Genomic DNA, 22,982 nt, shown 5'->3' on the forward strand with positions numbered 1-22,982 from the left:
AACAGCAACAATAGTGATAAGATTATACAACCGTTATTAAAAAATGTGAAATCATTTAGATATTAAAGATAATGAAACATGGCAACAAGGCAATTGTTAAAATTTTTATTCTAACTAAAACTGAATATGACCTCAGACAACTTCTGTCTGACCGGGGGCAAGTATATGTGACTAGATTAAACGAGTTGGGTTTTTTCTAGGATAAAATTCAAGCTTGCTCAAACTGGTTAGGAATGACAAGGAAATACGGAAATTAATCCGGCATTTACCCAAGTTTTGGGTTTTAGAATCGCCCTAAAATTAGATCACAGCAAAACATTATTATGATGGTGTAATTTTTATCGAAATTGATAAGTTTTGATAAGAATTTTCTCACGTTTTTCCTGTCAAAGTGATAATTTTGAAGTCCGAAACATTTAGAGAACTCATTCTATTATTGGAAATGAATATGCAATGATAATGAGGAAAATATAAAGCATGTAGCGCTTGTTGTTTTGGCGCGTGAGGACATCAGTGCTAACGCAAATGCCAAATGTGTATCGATCTTAACCTTCATCTGGTAAAGGAAAGCTCATTTTCAACTACAAATGGGTTCGGATGAAGATTATGTGTATCAGCTGAGGAGGACTGGGGCAGCTGCGTCATATCCCAATATCAAAGATGTCATGAAGTGAGTTTCTGGCAGATATGCATGTATACAGTAGTCTACAGAAAATATGCTGCCTACAGTGTTATGTTTATGTCCTAAATCCCTAAAGTTGTCATGGCTATGACTTGGTTTTATAATATTGCCCACCAATAAGTGACAAAATCATACACCAGTGGTGGATCCAGAAATTTTCATAATAGGGGGCTAGTTGACTGCCTAAGAGGGGGCCGCTCCGGTCATGCTTCAGTGATTCCCTATATAAGCAACCAAATTTTTCCCAGAAAGTGGGGGTCCGCCCCCCCCCCCTAAATCCGCCTCTGTACACCAACTTCAAGTTTGTCTGCAACACACCTTATTGTTATATGTCCGCCATTACTGGCATTCCATAAAGCCTTTATAAACGGGTACAAACAGATCCAGGTTGTGCGAATGTGTGTAGAGGGCATGTGAAAGGGGGCAAATGAGAATGGGAGCGTACATGATTTTGGGCGATCAGACATGGATTCCACAGCAATACCCATATACATGTAATAGTCCCTTCCCATAAAAAAAAAGTCTGTCATAACAATACAAAAGGTAGAGTTGATAGTTCAAGTGTAGGAAAATCGATGTTTGAGTGCTGCAGATAATAAAAAAGTAGAAAGCTCTTTTGAGCATCATCAGGGGTTCAAATTGAAATTAGCAGTGGTTTGAGGTCCTGGATCTTCCATTTATAAGTTAGGACCTTCCAGACAAGTTAAAAAAGCGTGCAAAAGCTGTTGAACTTAAAATATAGAATATATATATCTGAATGCAAACTTTGTGATCGCTTAAATTTGATCACTGGACGTTAAGCAACCAACAATCCATCAATAAACTTAAATTTGTCACAATTAATGTGATGTGCAGTCATGTGACTAGTTGCAATTCACCGTCTCAGAATCTAATGCATTCTGGGTAATATTTTCACAAGCGTACACCAACACGTTGTGATTCACGACAGGTTTAAAACGTTCTAAACAATGGAAATTGAGCCAATGACGTAAAGTTACCTGACTTAGGGCAGATTGAAACAAATGCAGAGGGTATAAAAGTTTTAACAGGTGTCAACCTTCACCCTTACCTGAAATAAAAGTGTTTCATCACAACATAGACAAATGATAGAAAAACATACTATGAAATATAAATTGAATTGGCTTAACATAATCAAATAACATACATGTACACGAATAAAAAAAGAGGGTACTGCAGGTGAACCACAAAATTTAAACAGTTCAACAAATAAAACATTTTCTATAGGCTTGTATGCAGACTTCAACAAAACCACAAAAAAAGTTATCCACAAACATGTTGAATTTCCTTAATCCAGGAACACAGCTGGTACCCACGAAAATAAATGAATCCACAGTAGGATAAATACAAAATTAATAATAAAAAAAGGGGTGCGACATGTTAAACAATATCAGAGAAACAACTATGACCTGGATCAAAATGTCATTAAATGAAATAATGTGCACAGGTAAATAAATGTAATTTGTTGTAACATGTGTAAGGAGTACATGGAGTAGGAAAATATTTTTAACAAAATAAATAAATTTGTTGTTTATGAATATGAAACGAGAGCAGATGTGCAATTTATCGTCATACTAAATACTTATCGTATTAGAAATAGTGAGACGAGATATAACACATAGTAAATAAACATTTAAAATATCATAAATGTGTTACAAATTATATAATGTACATGTATATCAACAGGTCAAATAGTCAAATTAACACAAAAGTATGATTTGAGAGTACATTTCCTCACAGTATGATATGACAGTTACTGAAAGCTAGTTAAAATTCATCTGTATTTTACATAAAAAAAACATTTGAAAAGAATACAAATTTAGCTATGTTCTAATTTGTTGATGACAAAATCTATGTATTTGTGCCACTGACAAAATGACTGAAAACCATATGTTAATGATCTAATTACAACATTGATAAGATACATTTTACTAGTAACATGAATAAGTTTGTATAAAAGTTCAATGAGTTTACAAAAAATGTATTTGGATCACAGTGATATCCATGCTTTCAGTACAGTTTGTTTTCAATTTATGAGTTTGAATATATCCCATATATGTATTTTCCCCCTCTGAGACTATTATTGCACTTTAATGTCCTGAGTTTACTAATTGTAAAATCACAAAAATACTGAACTTAGAGGAAAATCAATTCGGAAAGTCCATAATCACATGGCAAAATTAAATAACAAAATGCATCAAAAACGAATGGACAAGAACTGTCATATTCCTGACTTGGTACAGGCATTTTAAAATGTAGAAAATGGTGGATTAAACCTGGTTTTATAGAGATAACCCTCTCACTTTGATGACAGTCTCAACAAATTCTGTTATATTTACATTGATGCTTTAACTAAACAGACACAATAAATAAAATAGTCAAAATATGGGTACATCAGTCATCATAATTGTTTTTAAACTGCATTTACAGGTTAAAGATGGGGATCACAAGATTTGGACGCAGCACAGATAACGATTATTATTTAGATTCTGCAAAACTGAAGAATTTCATTTCTCGTTCTCATGCTGAAATCCATGCTAAGAAAAGTGAAGATGGGCAGTATGTGTTTGTACTTCACAACAAAGGACTTAATGGTACATTTATCAATGATATTAAGGTAACTATCTTTTATGATCTCTTACTCTTAGAAGAGGGGCGTAAAGGGGGAGGTATCTGCACGGAAGAACGCGAAATAAACATGATAAAATTGCCATTTCATGATGAACGAACAATTAAAAATTTCTTGCACGTTGATCTTTTTACCGATTTCACAAAACATGGTGAATAACGAACCTTTTTCATGGCTGCAAGTGAAATAAAAATGGCAAAACACGTTGCACGAAAATAACCCTTTACCACCCTCTTAGAACTGCACAAAATTGACTTTTTCCTGACTTCTGACCTTGTGGTTATAAACATAAAGAATGCGTTTTTCATATTTAGACCTAGAAATCAACCAAACAAAATACTAGATTTGGTGTTTATAGCACAACTTTTGTGCTCTGATAACTGAGCAATGTTTAATATTTGAGAGCACAGACCAACCCTATATTCAGGGTTGGGTGGAAAATAGTCCCTGGTATTAACAGTTGTCTGCATGAAAACATCAAATTATGGGTGAAGTCCCCTTTAGCCTTAAGGTGGGTTTTCATCAGGATTGAGGGAGGGTAAAATAGAAGGGTGTGGTCAAGTTTTATGTCCTGGTCACTGGCTACAGGGGAATTAAGTTTTAACATGGTTCTTTGGTATTTCTGCCCTTTCCATATCATCCTTCCATCTTTCCCATTTCCAAGTTTGAACAGGGCTTACATATCCTCAGACATATTCTTCTTTTATATAAGACAACATTTATTTAAGGTGGTACCTAACACTACAGGGAGATAACTCTGTAAAGTCAGCTTAACGTTTTAATTACATTGTGTTGTAAAGGGAATAATAAGCTTCTCAAACATTTGTCAAAGGTCAAAATTGGTGTTTGTCAAAATGCTATATAACCAGTGTAATTTTTCTGACAAAACGGTTGGTTCAAAATTTTCAAAATTTTTATATTTTTGTTAAAGGGTCAAAGTAAATACTTTGTTAAAATTTTATGAAAATTAAACGAGCCAAATTAATTTTAGTGAAAGTGTTGGATTCAATTAACTTTATTCATTTGTTATTATACCCCACGCAACATGTTTTTGACCCGTCCGTCCGTCAGTCCTGTTTCTTGTCATCGCAACTCCTCTCAAACCGCACAACAGAATTTCACGAAACCTTTTCAGATGAAAAGGACATACTATGTAGTTGTGCATACCGACAGGAAATTGCGATTCAATTTTTTTTATAAGAGTTACGCCCCTTTGAACTTATTTGCTTAATGTACTACTGTAACAGTTTGTCATCGCAGCTCCTCTGAAACTACACAACAGAATTTCACGAAATCTTTTTAGATAATAAGGACATACTATGTAGATGTGCATATCAACAGGAAATTACGATTCAATATTTTTTCTAGGAGTTACCCCCCTTTGAACTTATTTACTTTATTGTACTACTGCAACAGTTTGTCATCGCAACTCCTCTGAAACTACACAACAGAATTTCATGAAACCTTTTAAGATAATAAGGACATACTATGTAGATGTGCATATCGACAGGAAATTACGATTCAATTTTTTTTCTAGGAGTTACATCTCTTTGAACTTATTTGCTTTAAGGTACTACTTCAACAGTTTGTTATCTCAACTCCTCTGAAACCACACAACAGAATTTCATGAACATTTGTAGATAATAATATGTGCATATCGACAGGAAATTACGATTCAATTTTTTTTTCTAGGAGTTACGCCCCTTTGAACTTATTTGCTTCAATGTACTTCTGCAACAGTTTGTCATCTCAATTCCTCTGAAACCACACAACAGAATTTCATGAAATTTTGTAGATAATAAGGACATACTATGTTGATGTACATATTGACAGGAAATTATTATTCAATAATTTTTCCTATACAATTTTTTTTTCTTACACTTATTTAATTTCTCCAATGACAATGTGGGGACGTGGGGTATGTGAGCGTGCTCACTAAGGTTCTTTAATTCACATGTGTGAAATACTAGTCATTGCTACAAGTCAGATACTAGAAAAATGTCACATGTTATTAAGTGATACAACTTTTTCAACTTCCAAATTGAAACAAAAATTTTCTTTGAATTCTCCAATGTTATAATTTTATTTCAGATGAACCAGTTTATTCTGTTACAAGAAGGAGATAAAATAACGTTTGGGCATACTAATGGATTTAAGTTGGAACCAGGTCAGAGAGCAAATCAACCAAACTCAGAATTTGAGTTTGTGGTAAGTTTTTCATAAGGCCAAATAAAAATATATGTGTGGTTCAAGTAACCCTACCGTCCCTACTTTTTCGGCTTAAACATAGCCTACCCTAAAGATTTTATTGTCATTTTTCATTAAGCACTGTTAAAGTCAGAATGTTGCTCCCATAGACTCAATGTAAAAATAAAAGATAAAATAAAAAAAAAATCCCTACCTACCTACCCTAAGTTTTTTTCAGATGTAACTGGAACCACACATACTTTTTTATTTGGCCTAAACAATGGTTATGAATAGAATAAAGAAGATGTGGTATGATTGCCAATGAGACAACTCTTCACAAGAGACCAAATGACACAGAAATTAACAACTATGGGTCACCACACGGCCTTCAACAATGAGAAAAGGTTATGTAATGACAAATGAAAAACATTTCAAATGAGACAACTAACAGCCTGATTTATGTACAAATATACATGTATGTAACAAATGACAACCACTGAATTACAGGCTCCTGACTTGGGACAGGCACATACAGAATATAACAGGATTAAACATGAAAGTGGGTGCCTAACCCACCCCTAATCATGCTAATCAAAGGGGGGAACTTTAAATGAAACTGTATGGTACTGAGAACAATATGGAAAAAATAGCAGCATCAAAAATGTATATATCACTCCATAACTACCACAAAATCTCCTTTGGGGATTTTAAGCACAAGAGGAACTTATGCTGCTCGATAAGTGTTCTTAATCTACTACTTTATTGTTTGAATGAGTATATATATATGTGCCCTTATAACTCCTTTGAATGCTAGTGTTGAAATGTCTAGCTTATAAAAACTTGAAAATTAATCAACAGACTAATTATGTTTCTTTAAACCCTGATGTCATAACATTTAAGGTGGTATCTAACACTACAGGGAAATAACTCTGTAAAATCAGCTAAACGTTTTAATTACATTGTGATGTAAAGGGAATAGTAAGCTTGTCAGGGATCAAAATTGGTGTTTTTCAAACTGCTATATAACCAATGTAATTTTTCTGATAAAATGGTTGGTTCAAAATTTTTGAAATTTTTATATTTTTGTTAAAGGGTCAATGTAAATACTTTGTCAAAATTTAATGAAAATTAAACGAGCCAAATTAATTTTAGTGAAAGTGTTGGGTACCACCTTAAGGAGAGTTTCACACCTTGCAATAATTTACAAATCTTTTTAACAAAATGTGTTAAAAGTCATTTTTTATTGCTTTTATCATGTTTGCTAAGGTCAATAATTAGGTTAAGATATAGCAGCTTCTTTCTCTTGTTTGCCACGATCATAATGCCGCATTAAAACATTGTTATTTCCACTGTCAGTTGATATACCTACTTAGTTATGCTTTAATGCCTACCATGAAACATGTTTCGGCTATTTTGGGTAATGCACCATTTAATTTAAGTCCAGATAATTTTGTTTAAGCACTGATAAGTTGGAAAAATTTCTGTGTATCTTTCTTTAAGAGTATATAAAATAAAATATTTGGAAAATGAGAAAATATGTTCTATCAACCTAGTATTTTTCAAATGACTAAATAAAGGTAAATGTAAGTTCACATTTGCTTAAAGTTTTGTGAATTATAAATTAGAATTTATTCTTTGTAGTTTGAAAAAGTACCAGCCAGATTCGCAGAGGCTGATTCAACCTCTGAAGTACGAGACAGCAAAATACTCAGTTCTCCAGAATCAGATCACAAGAAATCTCCCAAATCACCGAAATCCCCATCAAAACTAAAAAGACAAAGTGATATTAATTCATATTTAAGTAAACATTCAAAAGACTCAGAAAAATTAGAAATCAAATCACATGACTCATCACATAATTCCATGTCACCTGACCATAGATCATTCGATCATGATATGTCATCACCGGACGCAAAATACTCTGAGCGAAGCATGTCACCACTAATTCCACAGAATGCACCGAGAGAATTATCCACCTTAGTTATGAGTATGAGCGAAGAAGAGGAATACGAGTCACCAGCAGACGTAAAGCCAGATATTTTTGAAACAAAGAAAAAAGGACGGGAATCAAAAGTTTTCAATTATGCAGAAGATTCGGAAGACGAATATTTTGCCATGGAAGCGAAAACTGTCCCTATAAAAACTAAAGGAAAACGAGGGAGAAAAAAGTCTACTACTCCTGTACAAGCTCGAGCTCCTAAGTCTAGGAGTCCACCAACAAAGAAAAAAGTCATGATTTCCCCAACGAGACCTATTTCAAGAGATAGCAGGTAAGTTTATGCCTGCACTTTTGCTTGTTAATAAAAATGTAAAGGAACTTGTAAGTACAAAAAGAAAAGTACCACAATTAAGACAAGACATGTCATTATTCCAAATTAAATTATGACAGAGACGGCTTCCATAAGTTTAATTTTTTAGCGTGGTTCTATTGGTCTTACTGCGGTGCTATATTTTTTGTCTGTTTTACTTTTTTTTCTGTCAAAAAATTGTAAACCAGTAAAGTTGAAAACGAATTGCTAAATCATTTCCAAGCGGTATAAAATTCCAGTTCAAATTGATCAGTTCAAACCAGATTGTTTATATCACGTAATTGATTTACCTCATTTTGTTATTTTTATCATTTTTATGACAAAATGTTTTAATTAGAATTTTAGGAATTATTTTCTTTATTAAAATTTAAGATAAAATCTGGTTCAAATAATAAAACAATATATATTTAATTAGTTCTTGTTAATTTTATATCTCCTTATAACATGAATCCTTTTATATACATGTTCTATCTAGAAACTAGAAAGTTTTTTAAATTGAACATTTTTGTTCCCTTGAATGATATACATGGTAATTTTATTGATCTGACATTGATTTTATAAAACATTTAATTACTATAATTATTTAGATGAATATTTAGCATTTTTAGTTCTTATTCATGTTTTATTTATTTTTAAAAGATTTTCAAGTAAACAAATTTACTGTTTATTGATTTACTTCTTTTTTACCAATAATTTTCTGACTCAATGTAAACATAACACATGTACCAGTTTTTAAACCAATATGACCAAATAAACAGATACTTTGTGGTAAAAACTTGAGTGTTGTTAAAATTGAGAATGGAAATGTCTTTTTTGTTGACATATATAGATAATCATTAAGTATAACTCTTTCAGTGATAAAGATGATCATCTTACATCATTTTGTACATATACGACTTAATTTATTGGTTATTTTATTTAGATAATTTTTTTCATATGAATGGAAGCCTCATTCATTTCTAACTAGTTCACACAAAAAAAAACCTCATAAACAGGAAAGACTTAAGAAAATGCAAAATTTAATGCAAATGCACTTTACAGTTATCAGTCAAGATAGGATTGTCTCAGAATTACTGTAAAATTTCATTATATATTTTATATTTAACAGCCCTGAAGTTGAGTTACCTTCTCCTGGAAGTGTCAGTAGCATGTCACGCCACAGTGATCATAGTGATGATGATCACCATAGTGATAAGGGTCACAATGACAGGCGTGACAGCATGGACAGGCGTGACAGCATGGACAAGGATCCATTTACTTTTTCAGATAGTGACAGTGATTCTAACAAAAGTAGGTTTAATTTTTATTATACGACCGCAAAAAAAATTTTGTATCGTATAATTGCTATCATGTCGTAGCCGAAGACGCATTTAGTTTCCAGACAATAACTTAAGTTGAAGTGAATGGATCATTTTAAATTTTTAACAGAAGGTTCAATACCACTAAAGGAAGGTTGGGAATGATTTTGGGGTTATGGTCCAAATAGTTATGGAATTAGGGGCCAAAAAGGGGGCCCAAAATAAGCATTTTTGTAGTTTTCAAACAAGAACTTGTGTTTCAGTGTATGAATCTCTCTGAAATTATACCACACATTTCCATACCATGAAGGGATAGTTGGTATTGATTTTGGGGGTTATGATCCCAATAGTTTAGGAATTAGGGGCCAAAATAAGCATTTTTGTAGTTTTCAAACAATAACTTGTGTTTAAGTGTATGAATCTCTCTGAAATTATACCACAAGTTTCCATACCATGAAGGGATAGTTAGTATTGATTTTGGGGGTTATGGTCCCAATAGTTTAGGAATTAGGGGCCAAAAAGGGGGCACAAAATAAGCATTTTTGTAGTTTTCAAACAATAACTTGTGTTTAAGTGTATGAATCTCTCTGAAATTATACCACAAGTTTCCATACCATGAAGGGATAGTTAGTATTGTTGTTTTGGGGGTTATGGCTCAAAATGTTATGGAATTAGGGACAAAACATTTCTGGTCAATGGACAATTTAAAAGCAGTGAAAGGGAGGTAATTCAAAAACATTTAACTTAAAATGTTGAGTATGTTCTGATTTACCTCTCTTACACTACTTGTAAATTCTGATTGAAGAAATGTCAGATTTAGGACTAATTGCAAAAAAGGGGGGGGGGGGGGGGGTGTTAGTTGTTTTCAATTTTTTTTTCTTCAAATTTTTCAAATTTCAAATTTTTGAAAAGTTTGAAGAAGAAATCTTTAATTGTGCAACATTGTGCAATATATTTGTAAGATCTTGACATTTGTTTTGTGTAAGAAACCCATATATATAAATATCAAAAATTTGATCACAATCCAAATTCAGAGCTGTATCAAGCTTAAACGTTTTGTCCATACTTTTCCCCATCTGTTCAGGGTTCAGCCTCTGCGGTCATATAAAGCTGCGCCCTGCGGAGCACCTGGTTTCTCTTGAAAGCTCATTGAAATATCTTGCCATTTAACATGTTTAATTATAAGTTATTGAACTGAATTTTTTAGTTGAACTGTGTTACTCTGCAGCTATACACACAACCTTGATAATTTTATCATCAAAGTTTCATGATTTGTAGATTATTAGCTATGTTGAATAGTAATATTTTTTTAAACTGAAACCAGTAGCATATATAAAGGAAAAATTATGGTGGGGACAAGTTCCCTCCAAGGAGAACTGAAAAATAATTTCAATCATTCTAAATCTGATTCTAAATCTATTGTTGCAATTACAAAAACAAATTTAGAATGACAGGTACAAGTGCACAATCAGTTAAGGAATACCTAATGATTCCAATATGGATAGAAACATTTATTAATGAACAAAAGATAGATGAGGGTATTGTAGACTCATTGGTGGCCTTGGGCTGTTTTCTGCTCTTTGGTCAGATTGTTGTCTCTATGACAATTTCCCCGTTTTGTATACAATGTAATGGACTTCATTGTTTATTTAATACATGTTTTGGGAAAAGTACTAAGTTTTTGGTGAGTAAAGATTGCATTCATGCAATAAAAAACCAATATAGGACTGATAGTTTCTAGAACTTATAACTACATTTGAAACCAAAAAAGTGCATTGAGCACAAAATTCTATACATGAACATTAAAAAAAAAAATAACAATGAAACATATACTCGAATACATATAATCAAGTTACAAAAAGATGTGTACCCGGTATGTGTATAAAAAATTATGAACTGTTCTAAAGATATCAATGTCACTGAAAGTAATTTTTAACCGGATTTTTGTGACAAAAATGTCGGTTATTGATTTGGGGATGTACGGCGGGCGGGAGGGCAGGCGGTCGGGCGGGCGGGCGGGCGGGCGGCAATCAAATGTTGTCCGTGCATTAACTCATGAACCGTTCAACCAAAGCTTTCAAAATTTTAATATGTTATTACTGACAACTATACGAAGGTCAAGTTCAATAATGGCGATTTTGACTTTTACCGTTCAGGAGTTATGGTTCTTGAAAGATTGAAAAATGGAGTTTCCAGTCGTGTCCGTGCATTTATGCATGAACTGTTCTACCAAAGCTTCCAAAATTTTAATATGCTGTTACTGATGACAAAATGGAGGTCAAGTTCAATAATGACGATTTTGACTTTTACCGTTCAGAAGTTATGGTTCTTGAAAGATTGAAAAATGGTTTTTCCCGTCGTGTCCGTGCATTTTCTCATGAACCATTCAACCAAAGCTTTTGAAATTTTAATATGTTGTTACTGATGACAAAATAGAGGTCAAGTTCAATAATGACGATTTTGACTTTTACCGTTCAGGAGTTATGGTTCTTGAAAGATTGAAAAATGGAGTTTCCAGTCGTGTCCGTGCATTTATGCATGAACTGTTCTACCAAAGCTTCCGAAATTTTAATATGCTGTTACTGATGACAAAATGGAGGTCAAGTTCAATAATGACGATTTTGACTTTTACCGTTCAGGAGTTATGGTTCTTGAAAGATCGTAAAATGGCGTTTCCATTCAGGTTGTTGCATTTACTCATGAACCATTCAATCTAAGCTTTTCAAATTTTAATATGTTGATACTGATGACAAAATGGAGGTAAAATTTGATATTGACGATTTTCACTTTCACCATTCATCAGTAATGGTTCTTGTGATATAGCCAGGACACAAATAAATGTTAATAAATCCGGTTTACTGTCGTTGTGACAGCCTCTTGTTAAAATTGGAGTTATCTTCCTTTGTTCATAAAATCAACAATTCAATTTACTTTATTGCCATAAAACTACATATTTATAGTATGTGACACAATATGACATAACAAAATCAATAATTTAATTAATATTAAAAAAACATATATATTTGCTTGTAGAGAAAGGTAAAAAGGCAGCAAAAGGGAGACCACCAGCTAGTAAAAGTAAAGGGCCAGGTCCGGGGCCAGGATCAGGGTCAGGAAGGGGACGGGGTAGAAAAGCAAAGACGGTTCAACCAAAGATTGAACCGAAGATTGAACCTGACTTTGCAGAGGAGGATGAAAAACCTGCAAAGAAAAGGAAAAAGACAGCAATTTCACCGCCACCACGGAAAAAGCCACCAGCTTCACTGCCACCACGGAAAAAGCCACCTGCATCACCATCACCCCCTCCTAGACCACCAGCTTCGCCTTCACCCCCACCACCGCCCCCTCCCAAATCAACAGATAAAGGTATATATAACTTAGTGATAAACATTTTTAGGAGATTAAAGAAAATTAATGTTCATGAAATAAAATATAAAATAAATGATTGCTCCAACCTTACAACCTTATTTAGCATGTTTAGGATTTATCAAAAATAAAATTTGATTCATTTTAACAGATTGGTTATTATAAATGTTTTTATAATGAATCAAATCTGTTAAAACCATTTTTTTTTTTATAAAGATTTATAGAATATGTATATGATGGCTGCTTAAAATCCAGCTGTAAATATAGAAATTGAGAATGGAAATCGGGAAAGTGTCAAAGTAATTACACAACCAAAGATTAGAATATTAAGAACAATGACATGTATCAAAAATACCCTCCTTTGTACTACAATTACTTGCTGAGTCATCTTTTTATACCCAACCTAGGGTCATTATGTTTTCCTGTCTGTGCGTCCTTTGTTTGTCAGTTCGTATGTTCATTTGTCCCTCTGTCCTGCTTCAGTTTAAAGTTTTTGGTCAACAATGTTTTTTTGATGAAGTTGACTGCCTCGAAATAGAACAATAGTGTTGAAAGTGGGTTTTAACACCAATCAATCAATCAATTTGAAGGTAGAAAAAAAAATATAACAAGGCCACATAAAAAATAATTGTTGTTCAAAAGAAAATTAACAAGCAGATTTATCGATAGAACTTGTGAGGCAAAATAAATGTCTGTTGTTCACAACTGCAAAGGAAAATGTTAGCTGTATAATTTTGATTTTAATGACTGCATCCAAAGCTTGTTTGTAATTATTGATTATAAATAAACAGGTACCACTTTGATTTTAGTGTTTCTCTGTGTAAGATGCAGTGATTGGAGCTGCCCATTATGTTTTAGTCAATTAAGAATAAATCAGAGAGCTATTAAAGAATTGCTTATCCTACAATCAAGCAATCATGGACATCTTTGGTTTTAAAATAGTTATGAAATCTATAAACATGAAAAACTGTTAAATTTTATGGTAACATCCTGGTGTTTACTGTATCAAATATGTTTAGTTGGTGACCTTCTGCTGTTGTCTGCTCTATGGTCGGGTTGTTGTCTCTTTGGCACATTCCCCATTTCCATTCTCAATTTTATTCAATACATAAAACTTGACAAAATCTGTTATTCTGTTTCATAGTGTAAAAAATCCTTTCAATTATGTTTTCTTATGTTTCATTATGCAGAAGAAAAACTACAAAAAATCTGTTCTTCAGTTTCAAAATGCAGAAGAAAACTTAAAATAACCTGTTCTTACACTTCATAGTGCAGATTTTTTTTTATCTGATCTCCTGTTTCTTAGTGCAAAAGAAAACAAACTTTTTTACATAAATAAGGCCGCTAGTTTTCTCTTTTGAATTGTTTTACATTGTCTTTTCGGGGCCTTTTATAGCTGACTATGCGGTATGGGCTTTGCTCATTGTTGAATGCCGTACGGTGACCTATAGTTGTTAATGTCTGTGTCATTTTGGTCTTTTGTGGATAGTTGTCTCATTGGCAATCATACCACATCTTCTTTTTTATATTAATATTATCTGTTCTTCTGTTTTACATATGGTGCAAAAGAAATCTTTAATCTGATTTCCTGTTTCATAGTACAGAAGAAAACTTAGAATTATTTGTTTTTTTTGTTTCATAGTGCAGCTAGTGGAAAGCCTAAAATAACATGTAATAAATAAATTTAGTGTATTTATTGTCTTCTGATTGGTTAAAAGTATTAGTTTTATTTTCAATGTTGTCAATTTTTATGGCGACACGCCCACTCTGACGTTGTGTATTCATACGCCAACATGTGTGTACGTTGTTATTGTTAATATAAATAATATAAAAAGTTCTTTGAGCCTTATTTTTTATAGAAATTTATTTATAATGAATGGCAATAATTTATTTTGAATTTATTGAACCATAAAATTAATTTTTGGATTATGTAAAATGTGAAGTGTCAAAAATTAATTTTATGGTTCAATAAATTCAAAATAAATAATAGGCTAAATAGCCATTCATTAAATATAGTATAAAATAAAAACTTCAAATTATTTGTTCTTCTAATTTTAAGTCCGGAAGAAAAGACAAGGGAGACAACCTTCAGGTGCAGAAGGTTATTCTGAATTAGAAGATGGTGTTGAATGGTACGAGGAAGAAAAATGTGCTGCAGAGAAATGTAAACGACCAAAAAATAAAAGAGTCAAATGGGTAGGTTTTGGTTTCAGGCAAAATAAAAAATTATCTTGCAAAACATCATTAGTTTCAGAATTAAAAAAAATATCTTTAATACAAAATATCAAAATTGATATGCAGAATTATTACTACTGTCTTCCAATATTGCAATAAGTGATTTTTCTGCATAGGATGTGAATATAAACTTGAGAAATTTGATATATTTATATAAAAAAAAACCTCACTGGACTGAAACCGTGATTAAATAGATACAAATAAAGAACCATTCTGCTCTTATCTGATGACTTAATTTAATCAATAAAAGATAAAAACAAATTTACCGGTAGTCTAAATATATTGTAGTTGCGAAATACTATGGTTTCATTTTTTTTCGTAGGATTCCACTATTCATCGAATTTGTAGGAATATGCAAACCACAAATTTAAATGTTTAACAAAGTACACATGCATGTATGTTGACTTTGTCAAAATTACGAAATCAAAAGTGCAACTTTTCTTCAATCCACAAAAATAAATAAATCTTTGTCCAAGATAAATGAATAAGTTACTGATGCAGTCTTCTCCACTGTTAGTTTAGTACACACACTGGCAAATTTTCTGCATTAGCAAAGAGTAAATGAAAGATTTTTATGAAATTGAATTATATTTAATCTTATGCATTAATAAATAGACATAATCCTCTGCATTGGCAAAGAGTAAATGAAAGATTTTTATGAAATTGAATTATATTTCATCTTATGCATTAAAAAATAGAAACAATCCTCTGCATTAGCAAAGAGTAAATGAAAGATTTTTATGAAATTGAATTATATTTAATCTTATGCATTAATAAATAGACATTTATGAAATTTTCCTTTGATCTTACTGACTGATGAAAAAATATCACTAGAAACTTATCATAAGGGCACAGGTGCTGTTGTCAATGAAATTAACAATGTAGTCATAGGTAAAATAGCGATCAATGGATTATCATTGGTCATCTCAACTCAATTGCTTTTCTCACTTCCGCTGTACTGGCTCAAGCAAGAAGATCAATCTCATTGAGATGACCAACAATAATCTATAATTATTTATGAAATGTTTTATAAAATTGTTTTATATTTGTAGGTGCAATGTGATCTTTGTGATGAATGGTACCACACTGTATGTGTTGGTTGTCAATACGAGTCAGTTAAAGATCAAAACATAGAATTTAGTTGTGGATATTGCAATTGACCAGTGTTTTCAGGCTTTAAAAAGACTTTTGTGGATTCTTAGATTTGAAAAAAGGAAAAAACAGATAAAAGAAAAGGCTATAGTTTAAAGAAGAAAGATCATGAAGATAGAACTTTCAGAAAAGAAATATTAATGAATTTAAAAGTGCAGTAGAACTTTTGTATTTTTTATCATAAAAGGGTCATACTTGTTTCATGGTATTTATGAATATTAGATATGGTTAATTGGTAAAGTCCGAATACAAATACATGTATTTTGATAGACAATACAGGTTATAAAGTATTTTATTATATAAGAATCAATTGCCTCTTTTGTAACTTTATTAGTGTGTAAAAGCGTTGACCAAAGAACATTTTGTATGGAGGGCGGAAGTATTCATTCTAAAATGGACACACAGTCAAAAGCTTTTACAACCCTATAAAATTACTAAAAGAATCATGAAAATACAATTTCTATCAAGTTTTTCTTTTATTTACCTGTGCACTTTATTGTTGAAGCTGGTGTCATGAAAATGCATTCATTTTGAATTTTTAATGAAGGTTGATTTTAGATTGACGTGAGATTGCTCTTAGCCAATCAAAATAACAAATTTTGAAAGTGTTATCTCACATGATATTAGACTAAATATGATATGATGCTGCACAGAGCTATATAGGTTGTAGGCATTCCAACTGAAGTCCCAAAATTTTTCAAAGAAAGAGCAAAAATGTGTTATAATAAATAGCTTTCTACATCAAATATTCAAAATATGTATTCAAACTTTATAATTATTCTTGTAAATAGGTTTTGATATTTTAAAGGCATTCCCTTGGCGAACAGATGAAAGAGCAAAACAACCGTAGAAGTAAAAATCATGCAGTTGTTGCTTATTTATAACTGATTTATGCTGCTTTTAACAACTAAAACTGACAAAAATATAAAATTTCCGCAACAGTTATATCTTTACAAAACTTTTAGATGATGCATCATTTATCATGAGGAATTATTATTGCAAGCAACATAAGGAAACTCACAAAATTTACACAAACCGTGTGCACATAGAAATAAAAGTTAGACAAATTTTTCTATCGGAATTTCTATTGATTTACATGATTCTTTGAGCTGTTTTACGTTTTAACCAATGCTATTGAACCAAAATATACTATATTCTGAACATGGACAATATAAATATATATATATATGGTGATATGTATAATAACTTGACATGGATGACCCTTTTAAATGATAGAAGTAAATTGATCTGTTTATTTTTTGTACATTTAGTCATCATGCATAATATTGTTAAACTAAACACAAAACCATTTTATTTGTATCACACAAATTGTCCTCAGAATGGAGATTTTCTTCATAAGTTCAACCCATACCAAATGGATAGCTTGTACATCATATTTGCTTATGTGAATGTATTTTTGTTCAAAGTATTTGATATTGCAAAAGACTCATCATCTTGTAAAAAAATGCTTAATTTGCTTGAAAGTCTTAAATTTATTTAATATGGCCTTTTTAATAAGCTATAACTCTTCTGACACAAAGTTTAAGACTGTAATGCCAAATGAAATATAGTTTTGATTCTTAACTATTTTTCATGCCAACCATAAAACATTTTATGGATATTTTTTATAATTCACAAAATAAAGTCCAGACATTTTAGAGTGTGATGTATTGTATAGACACGAGTGTATAGTTACCATGGTTACAATATAATGACCTTTAGAAGAGTTTTAGTTGTTATATGTATAATTCAGTTGCTGTCTCCTTGACATAAGAACATATCCTTTTATAAATCACAATTCATTCTTTCAAAATGTAATGCATATTGGGTAATAATTTCAAAAGCGTACACCAAAACATTATACTGATTAAAAACTTACTTAATAATTTGAATTCAACAAAAAATGATGTAACGTTATTTTTGTATGGTGTACAAACAACATAAAAAATATCAATTGGAGTATCGGAAAAATGTTTTTATCTCCTATTTTTCAACCAAGTTTTATTTTTATATTTGGAAGAGTACACCAAGTTTTTTTTAAAACATTTTTTAAACAATCAATCATTGTTTTATTGAAAGCTACTTTCTGCCACTAGTGCTATGTATGTTAGAATGTAAAATTGTGTACAGTTATTGTTTTGTAATCTTGATGTACATATTTTATTTTTGTCATGTAAATGCTTTGGTGAAATCAGACAGAACTTTGTAGAAATCTAATGCTATGGGGGTTCTTCTATATGTTGTTTTTGGAAGTCCTTTTGGTACACCTCAAATGAATTTATTTTGACTCTACAAAATTAATTAATGTCAGAGCATTTGACATAGGTGGTCATGTTTTTTTTTATATTTATGAGGTGTAATGCACACATATGTGACCATTCACAGCTCCATTTGTAAGAGAATAATTAGAATTATGAGCTTTCTCAACTATGCTGTAAAGAAAATCATAATGTAACACTTAAAATCAATGATTTTTAGGGGAACATTGAAGAACTGCAAGCAGTTTTGAATACTGTCTAAATCATTAATAAAATAATTTTCGATAAATTGTTGGAAAAGTTTTGAAATAAAATTGATAAATTAAAGGAAAATTATCACTTGTTAGTGTCAATGCTAGTTGAAAGCAGTATTTTTTCCAACAAAAAAGAATATCAAACAATTTGTCAATATAAATCTGTAAAAATGTGAAGTCTTAATTTGAAGTCTTAATGGATTTTTTTTTTTTTTTTTCAATTGATTTTCACCAAGATTTTAAAATCAGTAAAAAATGAATAAATTATTTTTTTCTCTTCAGCTTACAAAATTAAATTTCAATGTCAATTAGCTGGCATTGTTCATATTAATATACAGTTATATTCATATAAGGTACGCTTACACATGTTTTGCCGTGAAATGCAACTTAGCACAAATTAGACACACATTTAAATTTTCTGATATTCAGTAATTCTTTGTAAATAAATAGTTTAGATTTTATTTGTATACGTGTTAACATCTCTCTCAGGTTGTCAATTCTGTGATTTTGATTATCTCATTATAGTTGACTTTGCCACAGAATGTCTTGTAAATGTGAAATCTTCGTAGCTAGAAATCAGCTGTATTTGAAAGATTAAAATTTTGACCCTTTATAAGTAAAATGTATGCCATATGGTCTTAACATTTTCTGATAATATTTTAGGCAGACTAAATTTAGTCATAGGCGGATCCAGGGGGGGCCTGGCCCCCCCTTTCGTGGGAAAAATTTGGTTGATTATATAGGAAATCATTGAAGCATGACTGGAGGGCCCCCCCCCCTTAGGTCAGTCAGCGGGCCCCCTCCCCCTTAGGAAAAGTTCTGGATCCACCACTGTTAGTTGTATTAATATTGTTATCTCGTGTTAGGACTAACTAGGTACTTAAAATGTAAGTTTCATCAGTACGTACTCTGAAATTCAAATCTGTAAATTACTGAACTGGATTATTCAAAAGTGAACTTCAAACGTTTGAAATGTCTGCAAGTTATATTTTCGTAATTTAAAATTTCTTCTAAATTTCAATTGAACATTAAATCATCTTTTATATTCCGTTTAGAAACAAAAAATTTGTTACTCAAGCCCCACTTAAATCGATAAAATAAAGACTATAGTATACAATAAAAAGTCTCAAAAGATATGATTTTGCCTTTCACACTACCTATGTTTTAAAGTGATAATTAAAACAATTTTTAATCTTCTATTTGGGATATCTGAATTGATTGATCCTTAATTTTGCTGTAAAAAAAAATAGAGAACGGCCAGTTTTTCCCCACAGAATTAAACATTTTCAATCAAATTTTGCAGTCATATAAACTGTTGATGTAAAAGTTTCCTATATCGCTGTTTGATGTACATACAGAGTTTATAGAATTGTGTATATATTATTTATGACATATGTATATGTAATAAGAACTTTCACAAAAACTGTGGTTCTCTAGTTTCTGTTTTGAAATAGCAATTTTCTCTTAAAGATCTCAAAAACAATATATGATAGATATTTCCTGTTTAGAAATTTCAAAATTGAACACATCTTTCAATATTGTACTAAATTTAAACCTAATTATAAGACGTTTCAATAACCAATAACAGTTACTGATCTTTTAATTGTGTTGTAGGAAAAAAATCAAATAAAAACTGTAAAAATCTTATATCCAGAAGTGCTGAGCCACAGTTAATGTGAAAGGTTCTCTTTAGCTGACTTATATAACTGCTGTAGAATTGCTATAGATATATTGCAAAAAAAATTAATGTGAGGCTATGTTTCAGTTTTAATTAAGAGGCATTTTAACTGATATTGAAAAATAGATTTATGATTATTTGTTGTGATTTTAAAAACATTCATTTTCAAGTGTCTGGATGGGGTTTTACAGAATATATAGAATAATGAGCAAAAACATATAGAATAATATACGAGAAACAATGAAAAGAGAAACATGGACAAAAAATATCAAGAATAGAGAAAATGGGGTGCTAAGAACAGATAATAGTTGGCTAAAAAAAAAATTAGTGAAAAATGGCCTATAAAACTTATAGCATTCAGAAATGAAGGCCCCCCCCCTTCCCCATCCAGAAAGACATATTCATCGGTAAACATATATATATTCATAATAATAAAAAAAAAAACAAGTATCACAATAGCCTAGTCATTTCATTCAGTTATTTTTTTTTGTATTTTTTATACTTGTTTTATTCTCACAATATTGTAGTCCTACGAGTTATTAGGACATTTTATATGTGGGATTAGATACGGTTTCTTCTAGAAAAAAATGCACCCTTTTTTAGACAAATCCAATTTGTTTTTTTATTAGCCAACATACTGAAATTTTGCAAATGAAAAAAATATGGTAAGAGTGTACAGAAAATCTGTACTTAAAAGATATGACCTGAATACAACTTTGAAAGTAAAACAGTTCCATCCTTTAGTAAAATAATGTTTTATCATATCTTTCACATTACTGTTTGAAGAATCTTAAATAAGCTAAAACAATACACATTTGTCAAAAGTGGCGAATTTTATAATGGGTTTTGCACATAAACATAGATTTTACATGTATGAGAATGGAAAATTACAAGAAAACAATAAGTATAAATTATAAGTGACGAGATGTTTTTGCAAAGATACACACCTTTTCAAGCATTATAAAAATTTCGGCAGCTGACATCATTTTGAAGAAAGCTTTGTGCAGCATTCTTTGCATTTTCTGTTGCAATACCTAATAGATATCTGTAATCTTAAGAAGCAATTATTCAATGATTTGTTTTTGAAAAAAAATAATTCTTCATGATGTTAAAATACTTAAAATTGTTGTTACTTGTAAAAATGTAAGTCTCCCGAAGCTTTGTCAAAAGCTAAAAAACTCTCAAGAGCATTTTTTTTAAATTTGAAAATCATTTAAAGTCAAAATTTTATATACATTTATTAAATATTGATATTCTTGCCATAAAAAGTGTTTAAATTGTTATTAATAAAATTAACATTCTCAACTTGTAACTCACAACATTAATAATTCATATGCATTTTCATCGATTAAATTTTGTCAAATTCAGTAATTGTTGCATTTATAATTAGCTTTTCATTTTTAAAAGAAAGATATATATTTCATAATATTCATATTTATGGTTGTTAATGATTGTTTGTCCATTTGATGTATTCAAAATTACTGGATGAAAGTATGTTGGTTGTTTTGGGGATTCCTAACCTCTAAAAATAGATTGTTATGGAATACCCCCTCATGAGGTGCATGTTTTCAGTTTTGCTATATAACAAATGATAAAAAAAAAATTAGATCTTCAAAAATATTTAAAACTTAATATTTTGGTTGGATAAGACAGGTGTTATGTTTTCAAAGGTTAACTAGCAAAAAATATTCAATTGACCTCTTGGTTATAGTTCAGATCATAAATGTTTGCGATTAAAAACAAAGTAATGGTAAAAAAATTGTCATTTTAATAGCTGCAAATTTATCTACACGTTTTACTGCAATATAAACATTTACGATTTGAAGAAAAAAAAATTATGGTATAAAATTTGTCCTTTTGAATAGATGCAAATTTATCTACATGTTTTACTGCACAATATTGCAATAACTTAATAGTTGTAAAGTGTATTGTTTAATTCAAAGAATTCTGATGTTGTATATATGTGATAGATGTTGCATTAAATGATCTCATGTATTATGTTTTATACATTTATAAATACTTGAAAATCACGTTATTAGAAATTCATACAAAATGTCATTTTAAAAGTGAAACATAATTAATTTGATGTTAGTACAGTAATTATATTAGAAATCATGTTAAAATTCAGGGCTTTACATTTTTTTTTTAAATTACTAATTATTAACAAAATAACTTTAAGTGCCAGTAACTAGAATAAATTATTTAGATTGGTTGGCCAGTTGACTTTAAGAAACCTACATATCATAGAAAGGATATATATTAAGGATGTACTTAGGAGAAATTAAAAAAATCTAGAATTTAAATTGATACTACTAGTCTGGAGAGCATTAGTTAAGGAACAAAAATAAGCTAAAAAAATTAAGGTTATGGAGCTCCTCTTTTCAAGATATTTTACTTTTAGAAAATGGTGGGATAAGGCTGATGCTGACTTTTATTTTAATTGGAATTATTTGGGTCTCAAATTGAAAATAAAAAAATCTAGAATCTGCTTAAATTTGGTTAAATCACCTTTTATTGAAGTCTTATACGAAAATAAAAAAGGGTGTTATGGGGCAAACTATTATACCTTGTATCAAAGGGAAAACAACAAAGGGGTCCAAACATTTGACTAAATTCCTAAACATCACTTAAGGAAGTACTTAGGTGAGGTAAGGTAAAAATTAAGAAATTAAAAAATTAAAATTGATTCTATAAGCTGGTAGAGCATCAATTAAGGATAAAGATAAGCTAAAAATATTAATAGGTCATGGAGCTACTTTTCGAGATATTTGAGATTTAAAATATGGCGGGCTAAGGCTGACTCGGACTTTTACCTTATATTTGCATCGGTATTATTTGGGTCTCAAAACAAAAGAAAGAAAATTAAGAATCATCTAAAATTTTGGTAAATGACCTTTCATGAGCTAATAAGTCTTA

At 30.8% G+C, this 22,982-nt stretch overlaps 1 protein-coding gene across 1 annotated transcript; it reads left to right on the top strand.

The window, feature by feature from the left end:
- Positions 1 to 305: 305 nt before the first annotated feature.
- On the top strand, positions 306 to 16,874 carry LOC143055853 (uncharacterized). The gene is made up of 8 exons (XM_076228905.1): positions 306 to 670; positions 3,131 to 3,317; positions 5,421 to 5,537; positions 7,158 to 7,786; positions 8,934 to 9,115; positions 12,157 to 12,489; positions 14,549 to 14,685; positions 15,777 to 16,874. Exons 1-8 carry the CDS (start codon positions 588 to 590, stop codon positions 15,882 to 15,884), a joined length of 1,776 nt encoding a protein of 591 aa, XP_076085020.1. The 5' UTR covers positions 306 to 587; the 3' UTR covers positions 15,885 to 16,874.
- The last annotated feature ends 6,108 nt before the right edge of the window (positions 16,875 to 22,982 follow it).

Source organism: Mytilus galloprovincialis, chromosome 13 (assembly GCF_965363235.1).
Source record: "Mytilus galloprovincialis chromosome 13, xbMytGall1.hap1.1, whole genome shotgun sequence".
Lineage (NCBI taxonomy): Eukaryota > Metazoa > Mollusca > Bivalvia > Mytilida > Mytilidae > Mytilus > Mytilus galloprovincialis.